Source organism: Pipistrellus hanaki (genome assembly GCF_964339955.1).
Source record: "Pipistrellus hanaki genome assembly, chromosome: 7".
Lineage (NCBI taxonomy): Eukaryota > Metazoa > Chordata > Mammalia > Chiroptera > Vespertilionidae > Pipistrellus > Pipistrellus hanaki.
The window spans coordinates 38,160,617-38,177,566 of NC_140509.1; the positions used below are offsets into that span (position 1 = coordinate 38,160,617).

The 16,950-nt window shown below is 36.6% G+C and overlaps 1 protein-coding gene across 1 annotated transcript in view; it reads right to left on the reverse strand.

The window, feature by feature from the left end:
• The window catches only part of ME1 (malic enzyme 1), a 135,462-nt gene that overhangs the window by 31,914 nt on the left and 86,598 nt on the right, over positions 1–16,950 (reverse strand). Inside the window, exon 7 of the mRNA XM_084890631.1 lies at positions 1,700–1,809. Within this exon, the coding sequence (XP_084746757.1) occupies positions 1,700–1,809 (110 nt within the window). The remainder of the gene's footprint in view (positions 1–1,699; positions 1,810–16,950) is intronic.

The following is a 16,950-nucleotide window of genomic DNA, read 5'->3' on the forward strand; positions in this document are numbered from 1 at the left end:
TAACCTTTCCAGCTGATACCTCAGCTTGACAAAAAGTGTCTCTCACCCAACAAAGAAGAGAATGCTTTTGTTGCTGGCAGAAATTAGCATAATGTTGAAACATAAAGAGGCCATCAAGGGTTCTAATGTTGCTAAGGTATGAAAGTGCTCACAAAACAACAATCACAGCCTGCAAGGCTAAGAGGCTGAACTCAGGAGTTGAGTGTTGACCTAGATTCCTGGTCTGGGCAGATGCCCCACTTACCAGGGCTCCAGCAGAGGGGATGCAGGAGGTAGCTGATCAATGATTCTCTCTCATCATTGATGGTTTTATCCATCTCTCCCTCTCCCTGCCTCTCTGAAATCAATAAAAAATATTTTTTAAAAATTTATTAAACCACTTCCCACTAGCCTAATCAAATCACTTTCAGAATTCTTTCTAGGGCTGTCTATCAGGGTTTAAAAAGAAAAGAGACAAACAAATGAACACAAGTAACATAGACAAAAGCAGGTAGTACAGGAACTGCACTCTATCAAAAACAAAATAGTAAAAATCAATGCACTATACAGAAAGGGGGCTTTTATTGGGATGAAGTTTAGAAATTGTGGCCGATTGAGATAATAGCTAAAGAGAAAAGTATATGCAGTTTATTTTAAAACAATGAACGGTACATTTTCAGTTTGATTTCTTGTTAGCTGTAATCATGAAATTTTATCAGATTTTGGGGAGCTTGTTCTCTAGCTCATGGGTTATATGATATATTCCAGTGTCACAGAATACTTTTCTCAAATACAGTATAAGAAAGAAAATAAGAATAATGTATCAAATCATGAAGCATAATTCCTGGCATTCAGTAGATATCCTTTTTTTTTTTTTAATTTTTGCATATAATTTGCATACAAAATTATATTAGTTTCAGGTGTACAACATAATGATTCCACATTGTATGCCTTAAAATGTGGTCACCAAAATAAGTCTAGTAATCATCTGTCACCATATTATGATATTACTGTCTATAATACCATGTCTTATTTCTTTTATAACTGGGAGTTTGTTGAAATAAGACATTAAGAATATACATCTCAGGTAAAAACTGCTGTTTGAATTTTAACCCTGCTAAGTCTGGCTCCTGCACCTGATTAAACACAGAATGTTTACCTCAGCTTCCAGGTGGAGACCTGGAGGCTAAGGCAATTTTCCCTTGCCTGGGACCAGGACCACAGGAGATTGATTCCCACTGACTCAGTAACCTTCAGAGATAGAAACTGTAGATAACCTCTGAGCTCTGCTTCTGTGTTATCTATCGCAAGATAAGGCCACATTCCAATGTCCAGCAGGATGTGACTGGGAAAGACCCTTCGGGCTGACCCCAGTCTTTAGAATGTAATCTTTAAGATTAAGAATTTAGAACAAAGGAAAATTCCTGTGGTTTGAACCTTTAAAAGGGACTGCCTACCCCTGAAACAGTGCAGTCCTGTGGAGTCCAGCTCCATGTGGTGCTCTTGGGACTGTCCTGGCCAGTTATTTTAATAAACCCTTGCCTGCTTTTTTAATCAATCATTAGCCTCCAGTGGTCTTATTTTGAACCCAGGGTTTGACCCCACAACATATGTATCTTTTATACTCTCTAACTCTTTTCACTCATTCCTCCAACCTCCTTCACTCTGGCAACCATTAGCAGAAACTATTCTTGTCCACATGCAGTGAAAATTTTATTACCTTGAATATCATCATTGAATGTGCAATACTGGTTTCGATATTTGTTCAGGAGACGAAATGCATTTACATTGGCAAAATCTTCAAATTGAATAAGGCAATCCATGCCATACCTATGGGACAAAACATTTGTGTTAGAAGAGGTTAATGAAATAACATCTATATATATAAAACCCTAAGAAACCAGCCTATCATTTGACCAGCCGACTGGTAGCTATGACACTCACTGACCACCAGGGGAAGACACTCAACACAGGAGCCACTGAGCTGCAGTGACTTGGCAGCTGTGGTTCTTGGGTGACTCACCCGAAACCAGAGAGGAGGGAGCCTGATTTCAGGGTGTATCACCCGAGAAACACCCTCTCGCAATCTGGGACCCCTTGGGATCCACACAAAACCAGCTCTCCGACATCCCTCAAGGGGTCCCGAATTGTGAGAGGAATTCAGAAAGGAAATATAAACTGTCTAATTTTAATGTGCTATAACCCTTACTTGAAGATAGGATGCATAATGATACAGTAGATCAGTGTCTCAAAGTCACTTATCAATTCACTTTGCAGTGGTCTCTAAAGTAGCCTCCAGTTAACTGTTAAATATTATATAACTATATTACAACCATTCATTAGGTCTTCAAAAGAAATGGCAATTGAAAACATGTTCAACATCACTAATTATTAGGGAAAGGCAAACCAAAGCCACAATGAAATTTCATTCACACCTGTAGGAATGGCTAGCATAAAGAAAGACAAAAAAACAACAACAGTGAATTCTGGAGAAAACATGGAGAAAAGAGAAGACTTGTGCTGGTGGGATTGTAAATTTATAAAGCCACTAAGAAAAATAGTATGATGATTCTTCAAAAATATAAGAACAACCATATGTTTCAGTTATTTCACTTCTGAATATTTATGTGAAGAATATAAAAACTCTAATTAAAAAAGATATATAACTTCTACATTCATTGCAGCATTATTTATAATAGCTAAGATATGGAAATTAGACAACCTAAGTACTCATCAATGGATGAATGAATAAAGAAGATGTGATATATATATAGTGGGATATAACAGAATACAACAGAATAAAATCTTGGTATTTGTGACAACATGGATGCACCTTAAGGATATAATGCTAAGTCAGAAGGAGTTAGCATTATATCCTTATGATTCCACTCATACGTGGAGTCTTAAAAAAAATAAACAAAAACCAAACTCATAGATAAAGAGGACGAGTGGTTACCAGAGGGGAAGGGAGTTGGGATGTGGTGAAAGGAGTGAAGAGTGGCAAATACACTGTGATGGATGGTCACTAGGCTTTTGGAGGTGAGCACTTTGTAATCCATACAGATGTCAAATTGCAATGTTGTACATCTGAAACTTATATAATTAAAAAAAATACTTTCATGGTAAAAATGTTTTATTGAAATAAAAATAATTAGAACATTTCCATATGAGAAAAGATCAGCTAATAAATTATGAATTAAGAGGAAGAAGCAAATGGTCTAAATCTTAAATTCTAAAATACTCCTCTCTTTGTCCCTAATCCTGTCTTCCATCTCTTCCACTCTTTCTCCAGCACATAATATCTTCATTCTGGTCTTTCCTTTCCTCCTAATTCATTACAGCTTGTTTCACGGCTGTATGCCAAAGACAGATTTTCCCTCGTTTTCCCTCACTCCGAATACTCCCCTCACTCCACTTAGATAGCACGCAATTCCATGCTATAGAGTCTTAGCCAGGACCTTAACCCGTAATATTTGTTTTCATTGCCTATTGGTCCACTCCATGATCCCAAAGTGGCTTTTCAAACCTTTTTTTTATTCTCCTAGTCCCATAAACACTCAGTCTCTTACCAGTCACTCCCTCCTTAAGATTAATGCTATCCAGAGAGAACAATCTTAGCTTTCCTATCCTTCCTCTCCATTTAAAAATCTTCACACTTTTACTTCTTTCTCCCCCAATCTACTTCTGAAGTATGTTTACTTCCTGTTTCTAATCTTTCTATGGACTTATTGCTTCAACTTTACTTCTCTGTACTAACAGCTTCCATTTCTCCTTCTCTACTGGTCCCTTCCTATCTTCAAGGATTCTCAGGACTCCCTGTTTTTAAAACCTGATTCCTTAGCCATGATAAAACCAAAACTATGGTTATTTGTTGTTCTCCCTCCACCACATCGCCAAACCTCTCACTTCTTGTCTACATTATGCCTATCTCTCAAAGACCGTCTCAAACCACCGCATTGTGCTATCACGATGCAGATGAGGTCACTTTCTTCGGATCCAACAAAGACTGTAATTATTTCCTTCCATTGTGGCTTTTAATGAATTATTATATTTGTCCTTGATGAACTATCTTTTTAAATCACATTAAATTCATAAGTGAAAATTGGTATCTGATTTTTTGTGTATTTTTTTATTATTACTGGTGAAACGGCATTTCCTCCCGTGTCTATTTATAATTCTTTCTGGAAGATTGCATGTTGTTTGGTTAATTTTTCTATTCTTATGGTCCTTTTCTTTATTATTTCATAAGATCTCTTTACAAATTAAGATTATTAACTTTCAGTTATATATGTTACAGAAGATTTCCCTACTGTCGTATATTGTGCCATTAATCATTTACAGTGCTCCAGTTTGTTTTTACAAAAGAAATTAAAACAAATTTTTCCAAAACCCTTTATCCCCTCTATGCCTCTTCCACCTCCACCCATGTCCTTCCCCCAAAAACCATCACCACACTGTTGTCCATGTCCATGAGTTCCCGTTTTCCTTTTCTTCTTTTTTGCTCAATTCCTCCACCATGAAATTTTAAATTTTAATGTGATCAGGTCTTTCCATTTTTTATTTATAATTTATACCTTTGATGGTATGCTTGTTACAGCCTTCTCTACATACCGTATTTTTCGGACCATAAGACGCACTTTTTCCCCCCCAGAAGTGGGGGAAAAAGTCCCTGCGTCTTATGGTCCAAATATAGCCTACACATATACTGTAAAAAAAAAGTTTTTTTACTTGCCCGGCTCTGTGTGGTCTCTGTGTGCTTGCCCGGCTCTAAAATGGTTCTAAATGCTGTTGTTTACATGTGTTTATGACTGTGATGTTGGGTTTTAATGCACATAAAATATTTTAGGACACTATTTGTTTCAGAATCTTTTTTTCTTCATTTCCCTTCTCTAAAAACTGGTGCGTCTTATGGTCCGGTGCATCTTATGGTCCGAAAAATACGGTACATTTTAACTATCAATCAAAATTTTGTTCTAATTATATCATGAATTTAGACAATAATTAAGCTCTATATCTGGTATTATTTTTTACTATTTGGATGTAGATTTTTCAGAAAAATCGATAAAAATTTCTGTTTTCTATATAATTCACACAACTATACCAGCACCATTAATTTAATAGTCCATCCTTTCTCTCATCACCTTTATCAGATACTATATTCTGATGTATAGTCAGGTTAGTTTCTGTGCTAATAACAACAAATACTTTTTCACTTTTGTGTGTGTGTGAGCGTATGTGTAGTGACTTATCCTTCACAACCACCTATGAGGCAGGCAGTATTTATTATTCTCACCTTGTAGATGAGCAACAGGCAGGAGCATGTTGACCCTGCTGGGTAATGATAGTCTAACAGTGATGCTTAGTCTACTAATCTTTCCACCCAGAAAAAAATGTCTCCCTGTTGTAATTAGTAAATTTTTAAAATAACTTTATAATTTAATCATGTTATTTATCTTTCATTCTATTTTTATATATTTTTAAATATTTTATATCAGTTTGAGGCATACCATATATCATAGTGGTTAGGCAATCATATGCTTTAGAAAGTAGTTCCCCCAATATTTCAATATAAAGTATCCTCTTAGTACCATACATAGTTATTACAGTATTATTATCTCATTCTCTTTAAGTAGTTGATTGGCTATGGAAGTTGTTTAAAAACCTAGGTTCTAGAGTCGGAGCTCCAGGGGTGAAATCCTGCCCTCCTTACTTATTCTGTATCCTTAACTGGCCTGTGTCTATTCCTCCATTAGGAGAAATGAGAATAATAATGGCATATTGCAATACAATTGTTATCAGGGTTAAATGGAGTGATACATATAAGTGTTCATAATCCAAAGATGGCAGATGAGTACCCTATCATCACTAGACATATTTTATTATTTAATAGCAACAATAGAAGTCATAGACAGTAAAATATTTTCAAAGGCCTAAAAGAAAATAACTGTCGTCCTAGAATAGTATATGTAGCAAAGTAATTCTTCAAGAGTAAGGTTGAAAGAGGACATCTTTAGATAAATAAATGCTAAAGGACTTTTACTAAAGGATCTTCTAAAGGGTGAATTTCAGGAAGAAAGAAAATAACCCTAGCAAGAAGATTTATGATATAATAAAACAGCAAAATATAAGTAAAAACAATTAAATTTTATCCACAGAAAATAGCAATAAAGGATAAGACTGCTTATGGCATGACCGAGTGAGGAGGTTGGCATATCTGGTCCCCAAAGAGGAAAAGAAATAGCAGAACAAATCCTTCAAACCAACCATTTCAGTGCTACGGAAATCAAGTAAAGGCAGAAGATACAAAAATTGTAAAGTACAATGGGGGAATGAGTTCAAATTTTTAAAGAAACAAACAAATCATATGGTTCTTTCATATGTGATGCTATTCTAGCTTTATTAAAAATTACTAAAATATTATTAAGAATGGCCTTCTCTGGTTATAAATATTATGCGGTGGTTTGTTTTTTTTACAATCTTAGCAGAGAAACAAACTTTGTGGTAGCAACTGATTACCCCAAACACAAATATCAGTCAATAAACACCCAGTGCCTGCAATGGCTCCTTCCTCTGTCTCTGGTTTCCACACAGGCCTTTAGAAAGTAAAGGCTGCATGCTTTCAGACAGTGCCCTCATATGGTTGGCCCAATGTGTCATGCACTAGCGGCTCAGCAGCATTAGCTGATCTATCATTATGTCCCAAAGCAGCAGAACCTTGTGGTTTCAGCATGTGAGGAGGAATCAGAGCCTTCTCAGTTCTATTCCTGGATCTACCACTTACTTGATCCTGTGGTTTTGGGCTTGTCACAGTTTCTCTGTGGTTAAGATGAAATCCCCTCAATGTCATTTGCCTTTGGTGTTTAGGACACAATGTGGTCAGGCTATAAATTTATGCTGTTTTCTAAGTGAAAGCAAAGCATAAGAATAGGTAGTAAAATGGTGCACAAGATACCTTATCATTTACAAGAGTTTGTTTTAAAATTATCTTTTAAATTCACAACTTTTCTCTACCTGATAGTTAACTCTGATTTGACTCCAAAAGATTTAGAGACAGGCATTCTGAATTCATTTTGTGACAGAAGCAACTTGCATCATATAAAAAAAAAAAAGGCATCCATATAAAGGGTATTTTGTTCCATATTGAACCAGTCTTGTCACTATGAAATTATGAGCAGTGGAACACAAGGAAGTAAGCCAATTCAATTCTACATAACTACAAAAAGAACCTACTATTTTATGATCAAAATATCACATAAACCAGTGGGTGTAAATGGTTTTAAAAAGTAACAGAAATACCACCCATAAAATTAACATGTAAGAACTGGAGAGCTTTTTTTCTCTTGTGGCACTGTTAAATCAGACGAAAATCTCACTATGGTGACCAATGAGCATATCTAGCACTTACTAAGTGCTGGACACTGAGCTCCACACTTTATAGGGATTGTCTCATTTAATTCCCTCAGTAAACTGATTAGGCCATGTGTTGTCATCCATTTTACAGATGAAGATACCGGAGCTCAGAGAGATTAAGGGCCATGGTTGAGTTCATAATGCTAATTGACCCACAGGACTGTGTTCAAGGTACTATCAGGCTCCATAGAACAATAACATCATGGTCAAGTCAATAAAGTAAACAATGTATTTAAAAAGTAAAGCATTGCATTGATAAAATAAAAGTTACAACTTTATCATAAATCTAGTAAGATAGCATTTGTATGCATTCAATATACTAGGCATTTTTTATTATAAAAAGTATATAGGCAGACAATGGTGAAAACATTAGTCTTTTTCTTTGGTTATAAAATATCAAGAATTCACTCTAACCAAGTCAACCAAAAACATTTTTATTTTTCCCAAAAGATACAGTAAGTGTTTTGTTTTGTTTAGGATTAATGACTTCAGGACTCTATGCAGCATTTAAGATATAGAGCACTTTAGTTCTGGTAGGAACCTTAGAGATGGCTTATTACAAATTACTCATGTTTAATAATGTAACTGAGGTCTGAGGAAGGTCAAATAACTGAGCAGCAAATAGGAAACATGGGTCTCGCCCTTAAATGCTTACAGTCTCATTGGGAAGCAAATGATAAACTAAAAGTACCTACTAGGAATCAGGAATGCTCTAGGTGCTGTTGACACATTTCTGCTCTCACAAAGTTTATGACAAATATAGTAAATAGGGATTGTAATACAGATGAATAAGTATTTGAATAGAGCAACTTCAGGATGCCAAAATTCAGAAAACAAGCACCCATCCAGAATTAAGGGGATTAAAATAACCTTTCTAGAGAAAGTTGAAGCCTGAAAGGTGAGTAGGAGTTTGTCAAACTAAGAGGAAGACGAAGAATTTGTCTTGAGGGAACATCCTCAATGGCTCAGAGTTAAATAAATCAATGCATATTCCAGGAACTGAAATAAACATGACTAAATCATAATGTATGATGGGAAAGAAACAAGAATTAAGGCTAGAGAGGTAAACAGAGCCAGATATGCAGGGCTTCTAATCTGTGTTCAGGGATTTGCACTGGATCCTAAGAGTATAATATTAAACAGGGGTGTGACGTGATCAGTTTGCATTTTAGACCAATTCTGTGTGGTCAGGGTGAAGGATGGATTAGAGAAGCAGGACTATGTGCAGGAAGTTTCCTTAAAAGGCTGCTGCAAAACTCCAGGTCTGCATCTGGAAAGAGAATGGTGACAAGGAGAAGAAAATGGATTCAAGAAATATTAGGAGACAGAACTGACAATATTAGGTGGAGAGAAGCAGATGATGAGAAAGAAGAAATCAAGAATGAATTCCAAGTTTCTAGCTTGGCAACTTGGTACAGGATGGGGTCTATTTAAAAAACATGAGACCTCAGGAGAAGAAGCAGGCTTGGTAAAGAAGATCGGCAGCTCAGCTTTCCATATGATGCTTTTGAGCAACTTTAGAGATGTGCAAGCAAAGGAAGTTGTCATGAAACTTTAATTTAAGATGTATGATTTTAGTATTTCAGAGTTTGAGCAGCTGCAAGCGAAGATAAGGCCCATGATACAGCCATGAGTGGACATCTAAAGTGGTGTGCCACAGCCAAGACCGGTTTGGCTCAATGGATAGAACGTCAGCCTGGGGACTGAGGGGTCTCAGGTTTGATTCCGGTCAAGGGCATGTACCTTAGTTGTGGGCACATCCCCGATGGGGGGTGTGCAGGAGGCAGCTGATCAATGATTCTCTCTCATCGATGTTTCTAACTCTATCTTTCTCCCTTCTTCTCTGTAAACAAATGAATAAAATATATTAAAAAAAAATAAAGTGGTGTGGCACAAAACTCTATTAGAAATAAATATCTTAAAAACAAGAAGGGCCAACATATAAGAAAGATCATCCACATGGAAATCAAAGTGGGCTAATAGCATGACTTTGAAAACAGGAAAGAGTGGTTAAAACTGGGAGAGTAGTTAAGAAATTGGGAGAAGACAGAGACATGGCAACACCAACAGACATAAACATCAAAGCTGTGTTGAGGGGAGAGGGGTGCTTACATAAGAATGGAGCACTATTCTGTTTAGGTCCATTGCCCATTTTTTAATTGGATCATTCATCTTCCTTTTATTTAGTTGTATAAGCTGTCTGTAAATGTTGGAGATTAAACCTTTATCAGTGGTAATATTTGCAAATATGATCTCCCACACCGTGGGCTTTCTTGTTGTTTTATTGATGGTTTCTTTTGCTGTAAAAAAGCTTTTTATTTTGAAGTAGTCCCATTTGTTTATTTTCTCTTTAGCTTCCATTGCCCGTCAGCAGATGATTGGATCAAAAAACTATGGTACATCTACACAATGGAATACTATGCTGCCATAAAGAAGAAGGAATTCTCATCATTTGCAGCAACCTGGATGGAATTGGAGAGCATCATGCTGAGTGAAATAAGCCAATCAATGAAAGAGAAACACCACATGACCTCACACATCAGTGGATGATAAAGATCATTATAAACTGATGAACCAAGAGACAGATATAGAGAAAGTAAAGCAACAGGCAGACTGTCAAATTACAGTGGGGAGGGTAGGGATATCAGGGGGAGATAATAGATCAACCGAAGGACTTGTATAAATGCATATAAGTACAACCAATGGACATAAAACTATGGGGAGGGAGGGGATGTGTGGGAGGGAGGGAGGGGGGCAATAAAAAAATCAATAAAATATGTAAAAATAAATAAATAAATAAATAAAAATTAATAAAAAAAAACATAAAAAAAAAGAATGGAGCACTAATAGCCTGAAAGGAACAAAGGGAGAAGACACTGATCTCTTCTCCCAACCCTAAAACACTGTGTGGGCCGATACAAACTATTTGAAAGCACTGGGTGAAAAGCGAAGGTCTTACATGTGAGCCATGCTTTAGTAAAGCAAGAAGAAAAGGGAATATACAGAAATAGGTTTTCAAAGGCATAGTGGAAAGGTTTCAGAGGGAGAGGAGTATTGGGAGTTTGAAACATAAAGTATGAAAGCATGAAGTATGTGAAAGAGTATTTGAGAAAAAACAAATGATATGTTATGTTTATATTTTAACAGGAAGACCAATAATAACAATAATGTGAAGCAAGGTTTTCTAAGAATTATGTCCAGAGGCCACCTGATGGCCTGCAAAGGGGGAGTGTGAGGAGATGGGCATATGGGAGGGGGAAGATGGCATCCCGGCCTCTATGAGTTGAGAGCAGCATGGGTACAGGCTAAAATCCTCTGGGCAGCTTTGGCTCTAAAGGTCTGATCGGTGCTTCAACATGCCATTGTATTTTGATCTGCACCATTTCTCATGCCCAGAATGCCTTCATACAGAGGATGCAGAAATTTAGGAAATGCTTTTTTAAACTCCATCTGCAAGCTTACCATGGAGAATTAAAGGTCTCCTCAATTGCATGTTCCAGTAAATATCTTATCCCCAACCTCAATCATGTGTGTCATTTACTTCTGCAGATCAAATCACTAAATCTGTCTATGTCTCCTTCTCAATTTAGTCTAGATCAAACTGTTTATTTCTAAAAGCCAACAACTTCCACAAAAGACAAGGGATCAAGTTTTGAGCAGCAGAGAGAATTGTATGTTATTTTGCTGCAGATTATCAGTCATAAAGCTCGAAAGGTCCTTGGACACCATTTAGCAACAAGTAATGCCCAAGAAGGTTAAATGACACCAAGATTACAGGAGCAGACACACGCATGAGCCTTGTCACCTACAGAAAAGCCAGAAAGGCCAAGTACCATGGCCACTTGTACCAGGAGACTTTTTTTTAATGTAGGAAAATATCTTCTATAATATGTTATTTCAGACTATAAAAATACAGAATATTTTCAGAGGAATTTGTCAGAATTCAGAATTCATATATTCAAGTGAATATGAATATTATCCTTCAGAGTGCACACTTTCAGACTATGCATTTATTCAACGATGCCACAACTGCTCAACTACTTTTTAAAATCATTTATGCTAAGTGAAATAAGTCAGTCAGAAAAAGCTAAGAACCATGTTTCACTCATATGTGGAATATAAAATTGAAACTCATAAACACAGATAACCATACAGTATGGTGGTTAGCAGAGGGAAGTGGGTGGGACTAGTAAAGGGTAAAGAGGGTGATACACATGGTGATTGAAGATGATTTGACATTGAGTAACAGGCACAAAATGTGTGTCATAGAAATGTACACTAAACACCTTTATAATCTTGTTAACCCATGTCACCCCAATAAAATAAAATTAGATTAAAAAAAAAAAAAAAAAAAAAAAAGCTCTGGCCGGGTTATTCAGTTGGTTAACAGCATTGTCCTGATATGCCAAGGCTGCAGGTTCAATGCCCAGTCAGGGCACATACAAGAATCAACCAATAAATGCAGAAATAAGTGGAACAACAAATCAATGTTTCTCTCTTTCTTTTTCTCTTTTTTTCTCTCCTCTTTACTTCCCTCCTTTTCTCTGCTCCCTTTCTTTCTCTAAAAATCAATAAATAAAAAGAAATAAATACAATTTATTTTTATGTAAGAAAAAAATCATTTCATTGCTTCATAGTTCTATCTTGTTAGAGATTTTCTTCCCTCTTTCTTAACTAATGATACTAGATTTGAACAAAAATTTTGTAAACATGATCCAATGGTTCTTATTCTATTTTCAAGAATCAACATCAGCATCAAAGGATTTATCTTAAAATGCCATCACAGTGATATTTCAAAGAATTGCTATAGGTTGTAAATATAGTCTTCAAAGAGGAATTCCAAAAGTACTGTGAACATTAGCATAATTATAGTAGAGTTCCAGGGTAGTATTTGAAAACTCATTTGGATTCTAACTTTGTTTTAAAAAATCACACAATTTTTTTAGAGAAACCTCAGAATCAAAGTAAAAATGAAAAAGGACTTAGAATGCATAATTCTTTAAAACTTTGAAAGATTACATTCATTTGTATGCCACTCAATAAACAGAAATCTATGCATATTATTGGCAAAAATTCTGAGAAAGGTACATTTAGAAATAGCTGAGGGCATAAATCCAATGTAAATTATAAATATGGTCTCTGCCACAACATGTGGGCCAATGTCAAAGTTTGAACACTAACCATCTTCTGCAACTACCCTGTTTCCCCGAAAATAAGACAGTGTCTTATATTAATTTTTTCTCCCAAAGTTGCGCTAGGTCTTATTTTCAGAGGATGTCTTATTTTCGGGGAAACACGGTAGTAGTCAACTACTAATAATGTGTCCTAAAGTTTTGTCTATTTATAATTCCATAAAAATAGTACTGCCTGATACTACTGCAATTGCCAAAATATCATATTCCCTGTTTTATTAATAAGCTCTTTTTTCCCCCACACACTGGGGTCCTCATGAACTAAGCAATCATATGTTCCAGTGGTATGGAAGCTCTTTCAAGCCTAAACTGTTTCTATTGGCACCTGTACATACATTAACTAGCATGTCAATGCCTCCCCCCACCCCTTAAATCAGCTCAATAATTAGTTGAAATGATTTAATCCAACATACTAAAATTGTAATTCCATTACAGAGTTCCTTGTTAATCCTAAGTAATTCTTAGGGACAAAATATGATGTAGTTCTAAGAATGGCTTTAACTTCTTTTTATATTAAACCATTGTATCTAATAAAAGAAAAACATGCAAATTGACTGTACCTCCGCTACACCCACCAGCCAATCAGGAGTGAATAAGAAAATTAACTCAACAAAGATGGAAGCTAATTTTCATACACAGGCTCCAAGCAGCCTGGGTCCCAGGAACATCATCAGGACCCAGGCCACTCCTAGCCTGTAGGCCCACACTTAGGCCCCAGAACATCCCCCGGCCACTCTGGGAAAGGTGCCAGTCCCATCACCCTGCTGCTGCAGCCACTGCCAGTCACTGCAGCCACCAAGGTATTTTCATCAACATGGACTCCAGTCCCTTCACCATGAAAAAATGACAACTTTCTTTAAGCATTTTCAAGATGTGTCTTTCATAGGATATGACATTTCTTTATTTTTATTTTTATCTTCACCTGAGGATATGTTTCCATTATTTTTTTTCTCCTTCTCTCTGATCCCAGGCTTGGCCCCAGCCTAAGCCTAAAGCCTCTATCCCAGGTTTAGGCTTGGGAAAGGGTTCCTCCACCCACCTCTCAGATCGCAGGCTCAGCCTCTTCCCAAGCCTAAAACCTCTGGCTGATAGCCAGGTGGGAGTGACCTGTGTGCCGAGGAGGTTCCTGGAACCCAGGTATGTATGCAAATTAACTGTCATCTTTGTTGGATTAATTTGCATACTCACTCTGATTGGCTGTGGGTGTAGCGGAAGTACAGTCTATTTACATGTTTCTCTATTATTAGGTAAGATAATTTTAATTGATTTCAGATAATAATGGAGAGGGATAGGGAGATAGAAATATCAATAGGGGAAAAAAATACCAATGATAAAGGAGAATTATTTATTGGCTGCCTCCTGCATGCCCCACATTGAAGACTGAGCCCACAACCCGGGCATGGGTCCTGACTGGGAATTGAACTGTAACCTCCTCGTTCGTAAGTTTAGGCTCAACCACTGAACCATGCCAGCCGGGTTGATATATTATGAATTAACATGTACACTCAAATTTCAGTCTAAATTTTCAAGAATGCAACTCTGTCTCTGCCAGAAAGATGTATTTCCAAAATTTAATTAACAAAGCTATGTTTGTGTTGGAAGAATAATTTTTAGTAGTTTACTGAGTTTACTCCTTTGGGAGTATGTGGAAGTATGATAACTTATCATTTGTAAAATAGAATTTTATTCTTGTATTGCTAAGAAATATAAGCCAAGACATGTAATTTCTATGCCTAAAATAATATTTACTGAAAAGAACATGTAAAATGAAGTTAATGTTCCAACTCCCTTAGGTTCTAAATACCTGGATTTGCGTTCTGCCTCTTCACTTACAAATTGAGTTTTTGGGTCAGATTCTCAGTCTTTCCACTATCCTTCTGAGAACTCCTTTTGCAATACTAAATCAGTAAAAAGAATTAGAAAAAAATACTCAACAGAGGTCAGATGAACAAGTCAGGCCACCTACTACTATGCAAAATACTCAGGTGTTGAAAAAGTGTCTCTGTCACAAATCTAATTAATGGAAGTAAGGAGATAAAAATGTTATAAATTTGCTCTCAGTGCAATCCATATGGAAAACAGTTGTATCCTCTCTAAGAGATTTCGAAGTAAAACTATGACTAGTAATGAGGCAAACATATATAGCAAGATATATATATATATATATATATATATATATATATATATGTAAAATATGTTTTTATTTATTTCAGAGAGGAAGAAAAAGGAAAAGAGAGATAGAAATATCAGCAATGAGAGACCATGATAAATTGGCTGCCTCCTGCACACCCCATACTAGAGATCAAGCCCACAACCCGGGCATGTGCCCTGAGCAGGAATCAAACCATGACCTCCGGATTCACAGATCAACACTCAGCCACTGGCTGTGCACATTTTGTGGAGTTTTTTTTTTTTTTTTTTTTTTTAGATGTGCAAGAATATAAAATAGACTCTAAAAGAGATCATTAGAGTTTATGGGTTTTTGTATTAGAATTCCATGCTTGCCTCTGAGCAATAGGAGACTGAGTAAAAGAGAAGTCAAGAACCCTTGCCAGTGTGGATCATTTGGGTGAGCATCTTCCCATGCCTGGGTTGCTGACTCAATCCCCAGTAGGGAGCGTGCAGGAGATACCTGATCAATGTTTCTATTTCACATTAATGTTTCTCTTTTTCTCTCCCTTTCCCTGCCTCTCTCTCTAAACTGTGTTTTTATTAACACAAGATAATAAAGTGACTGGAAAATCTAAGTATTGCATAATAAATAACAAAATCTATAAAGTCATCTAGATAAACAGTAACTTGCTAAAGAGTTTCATGTCAGGCTAAGAATTTTTCTATGCCTTGCTTTCTTTATTTTTTTATTTTTTTTTTAAATATATTTTATTGATTTTGTACAGAGAGGAAGGGAGAGAGATAGAGAGTTAGAAACATCGATGAGAGAGAGTCATCGATCAGCTGCCTCTTGCACACCCCCTACCGGGGATATGCCCGCAACCAAGGTGCATGCCCTTGACCGGAATCGAACCAGGGACCCTTCAGTCCCCAAGCCGACGCTCTATCCATTGAGCCAAACCGGTCTCGGCTGCCTTGCTTTCTTTAAAATCAACTCTAATGACATGTGATTTACAAGCAATAAAAAGCATCTATTTTAGGAGTATAATTTGATTACTTTAAGTAAATGTATTTCTATAGCAAGATACAGAATATGCTCAACATTCCAAAAAACTCTTATAGCCCATTCTAGTCAATCCCCTAACACTGGCCCACAGAAAGCCACTGTAGATTACATTTGTCTTTTACAGATTTTCAAATAAGTGGAATAATTTAAATTAGATCTCTTATATTTATCTTCTATTGTTTGGCATGATTTATTGAAATTCATTCATGTTGCATAAATTGTAAGGTCCTTTTTGTTGAACAGGATTCCTATATACAGTTATACCACTTTGGGTATATTATTACAAACATTGATGGACATACGGTTTAATTCCATTTTGAGAATTTTACAAGTAAAGCTGCTGTGAGTTATTTTTAAGTTTGCATTCCGCAGTTTCTGGTCAAGATTGCAGTGTGATAAGTGAGGTACTCTCATCCTCCTAAAATCACATAAAAAATACAACTAAACTACAGAACCTAGCTGGACAGAAGTCTTACAACTAAGGATATAGAGAAAAAGCCATATCAAGGCTGCTGGGTAGGGTAGAAACGAGGAATGGGCTAGTCCCAGGTGGCGAATAAAAATTGGGAGGGATATCTCAGCTGTGGAGGTTCCCCCTCAGGAGCTAGGGGTCCCAGCCCCACACCAGCTCCCCAGCACAGAGTTCCAGTGTCAGAAAGAGAAATCCTGATAACCTGTGGCTGTACAAACCAGTGGGGATTGAGTGCGGGAGACGGATGGGGGCTGGAGGCCCAGGAAATCCCTTTGAAAGGGCCCATGCAAGGACACACTTGGATAGTCATTGGAATGAAAAGTACAGCATAGAGAATATAGTCAATAATATTATAATAACTAAGTACTATGCCAGATAGATATGAGATTTATTGGGATAATCACTTAGTAAATTATATAATACCTAATTATTTGGGTGCACACTGAAACTAATACAATAGTTTGTCAACTGTAATTGGAAAATAAAAATATTATTTAAAAAATAGTTTGCATTTCTCTTTTGAAAATACCAAGGAATAGAATTGCTTAGTAGTATGGTAGATATATAAAGAATATAATTGCCAATTTTCCAAAGTGGTTCCGTCATTTCATATGTCCACCAACAATAAATGAGTTCCAGCCCAGCCAGTATGCCTCATTGGTTGAATGTTAACCCATGAACCAGGATTCCGTGTCAGGTCACATGCCCGGGTTGTTGGG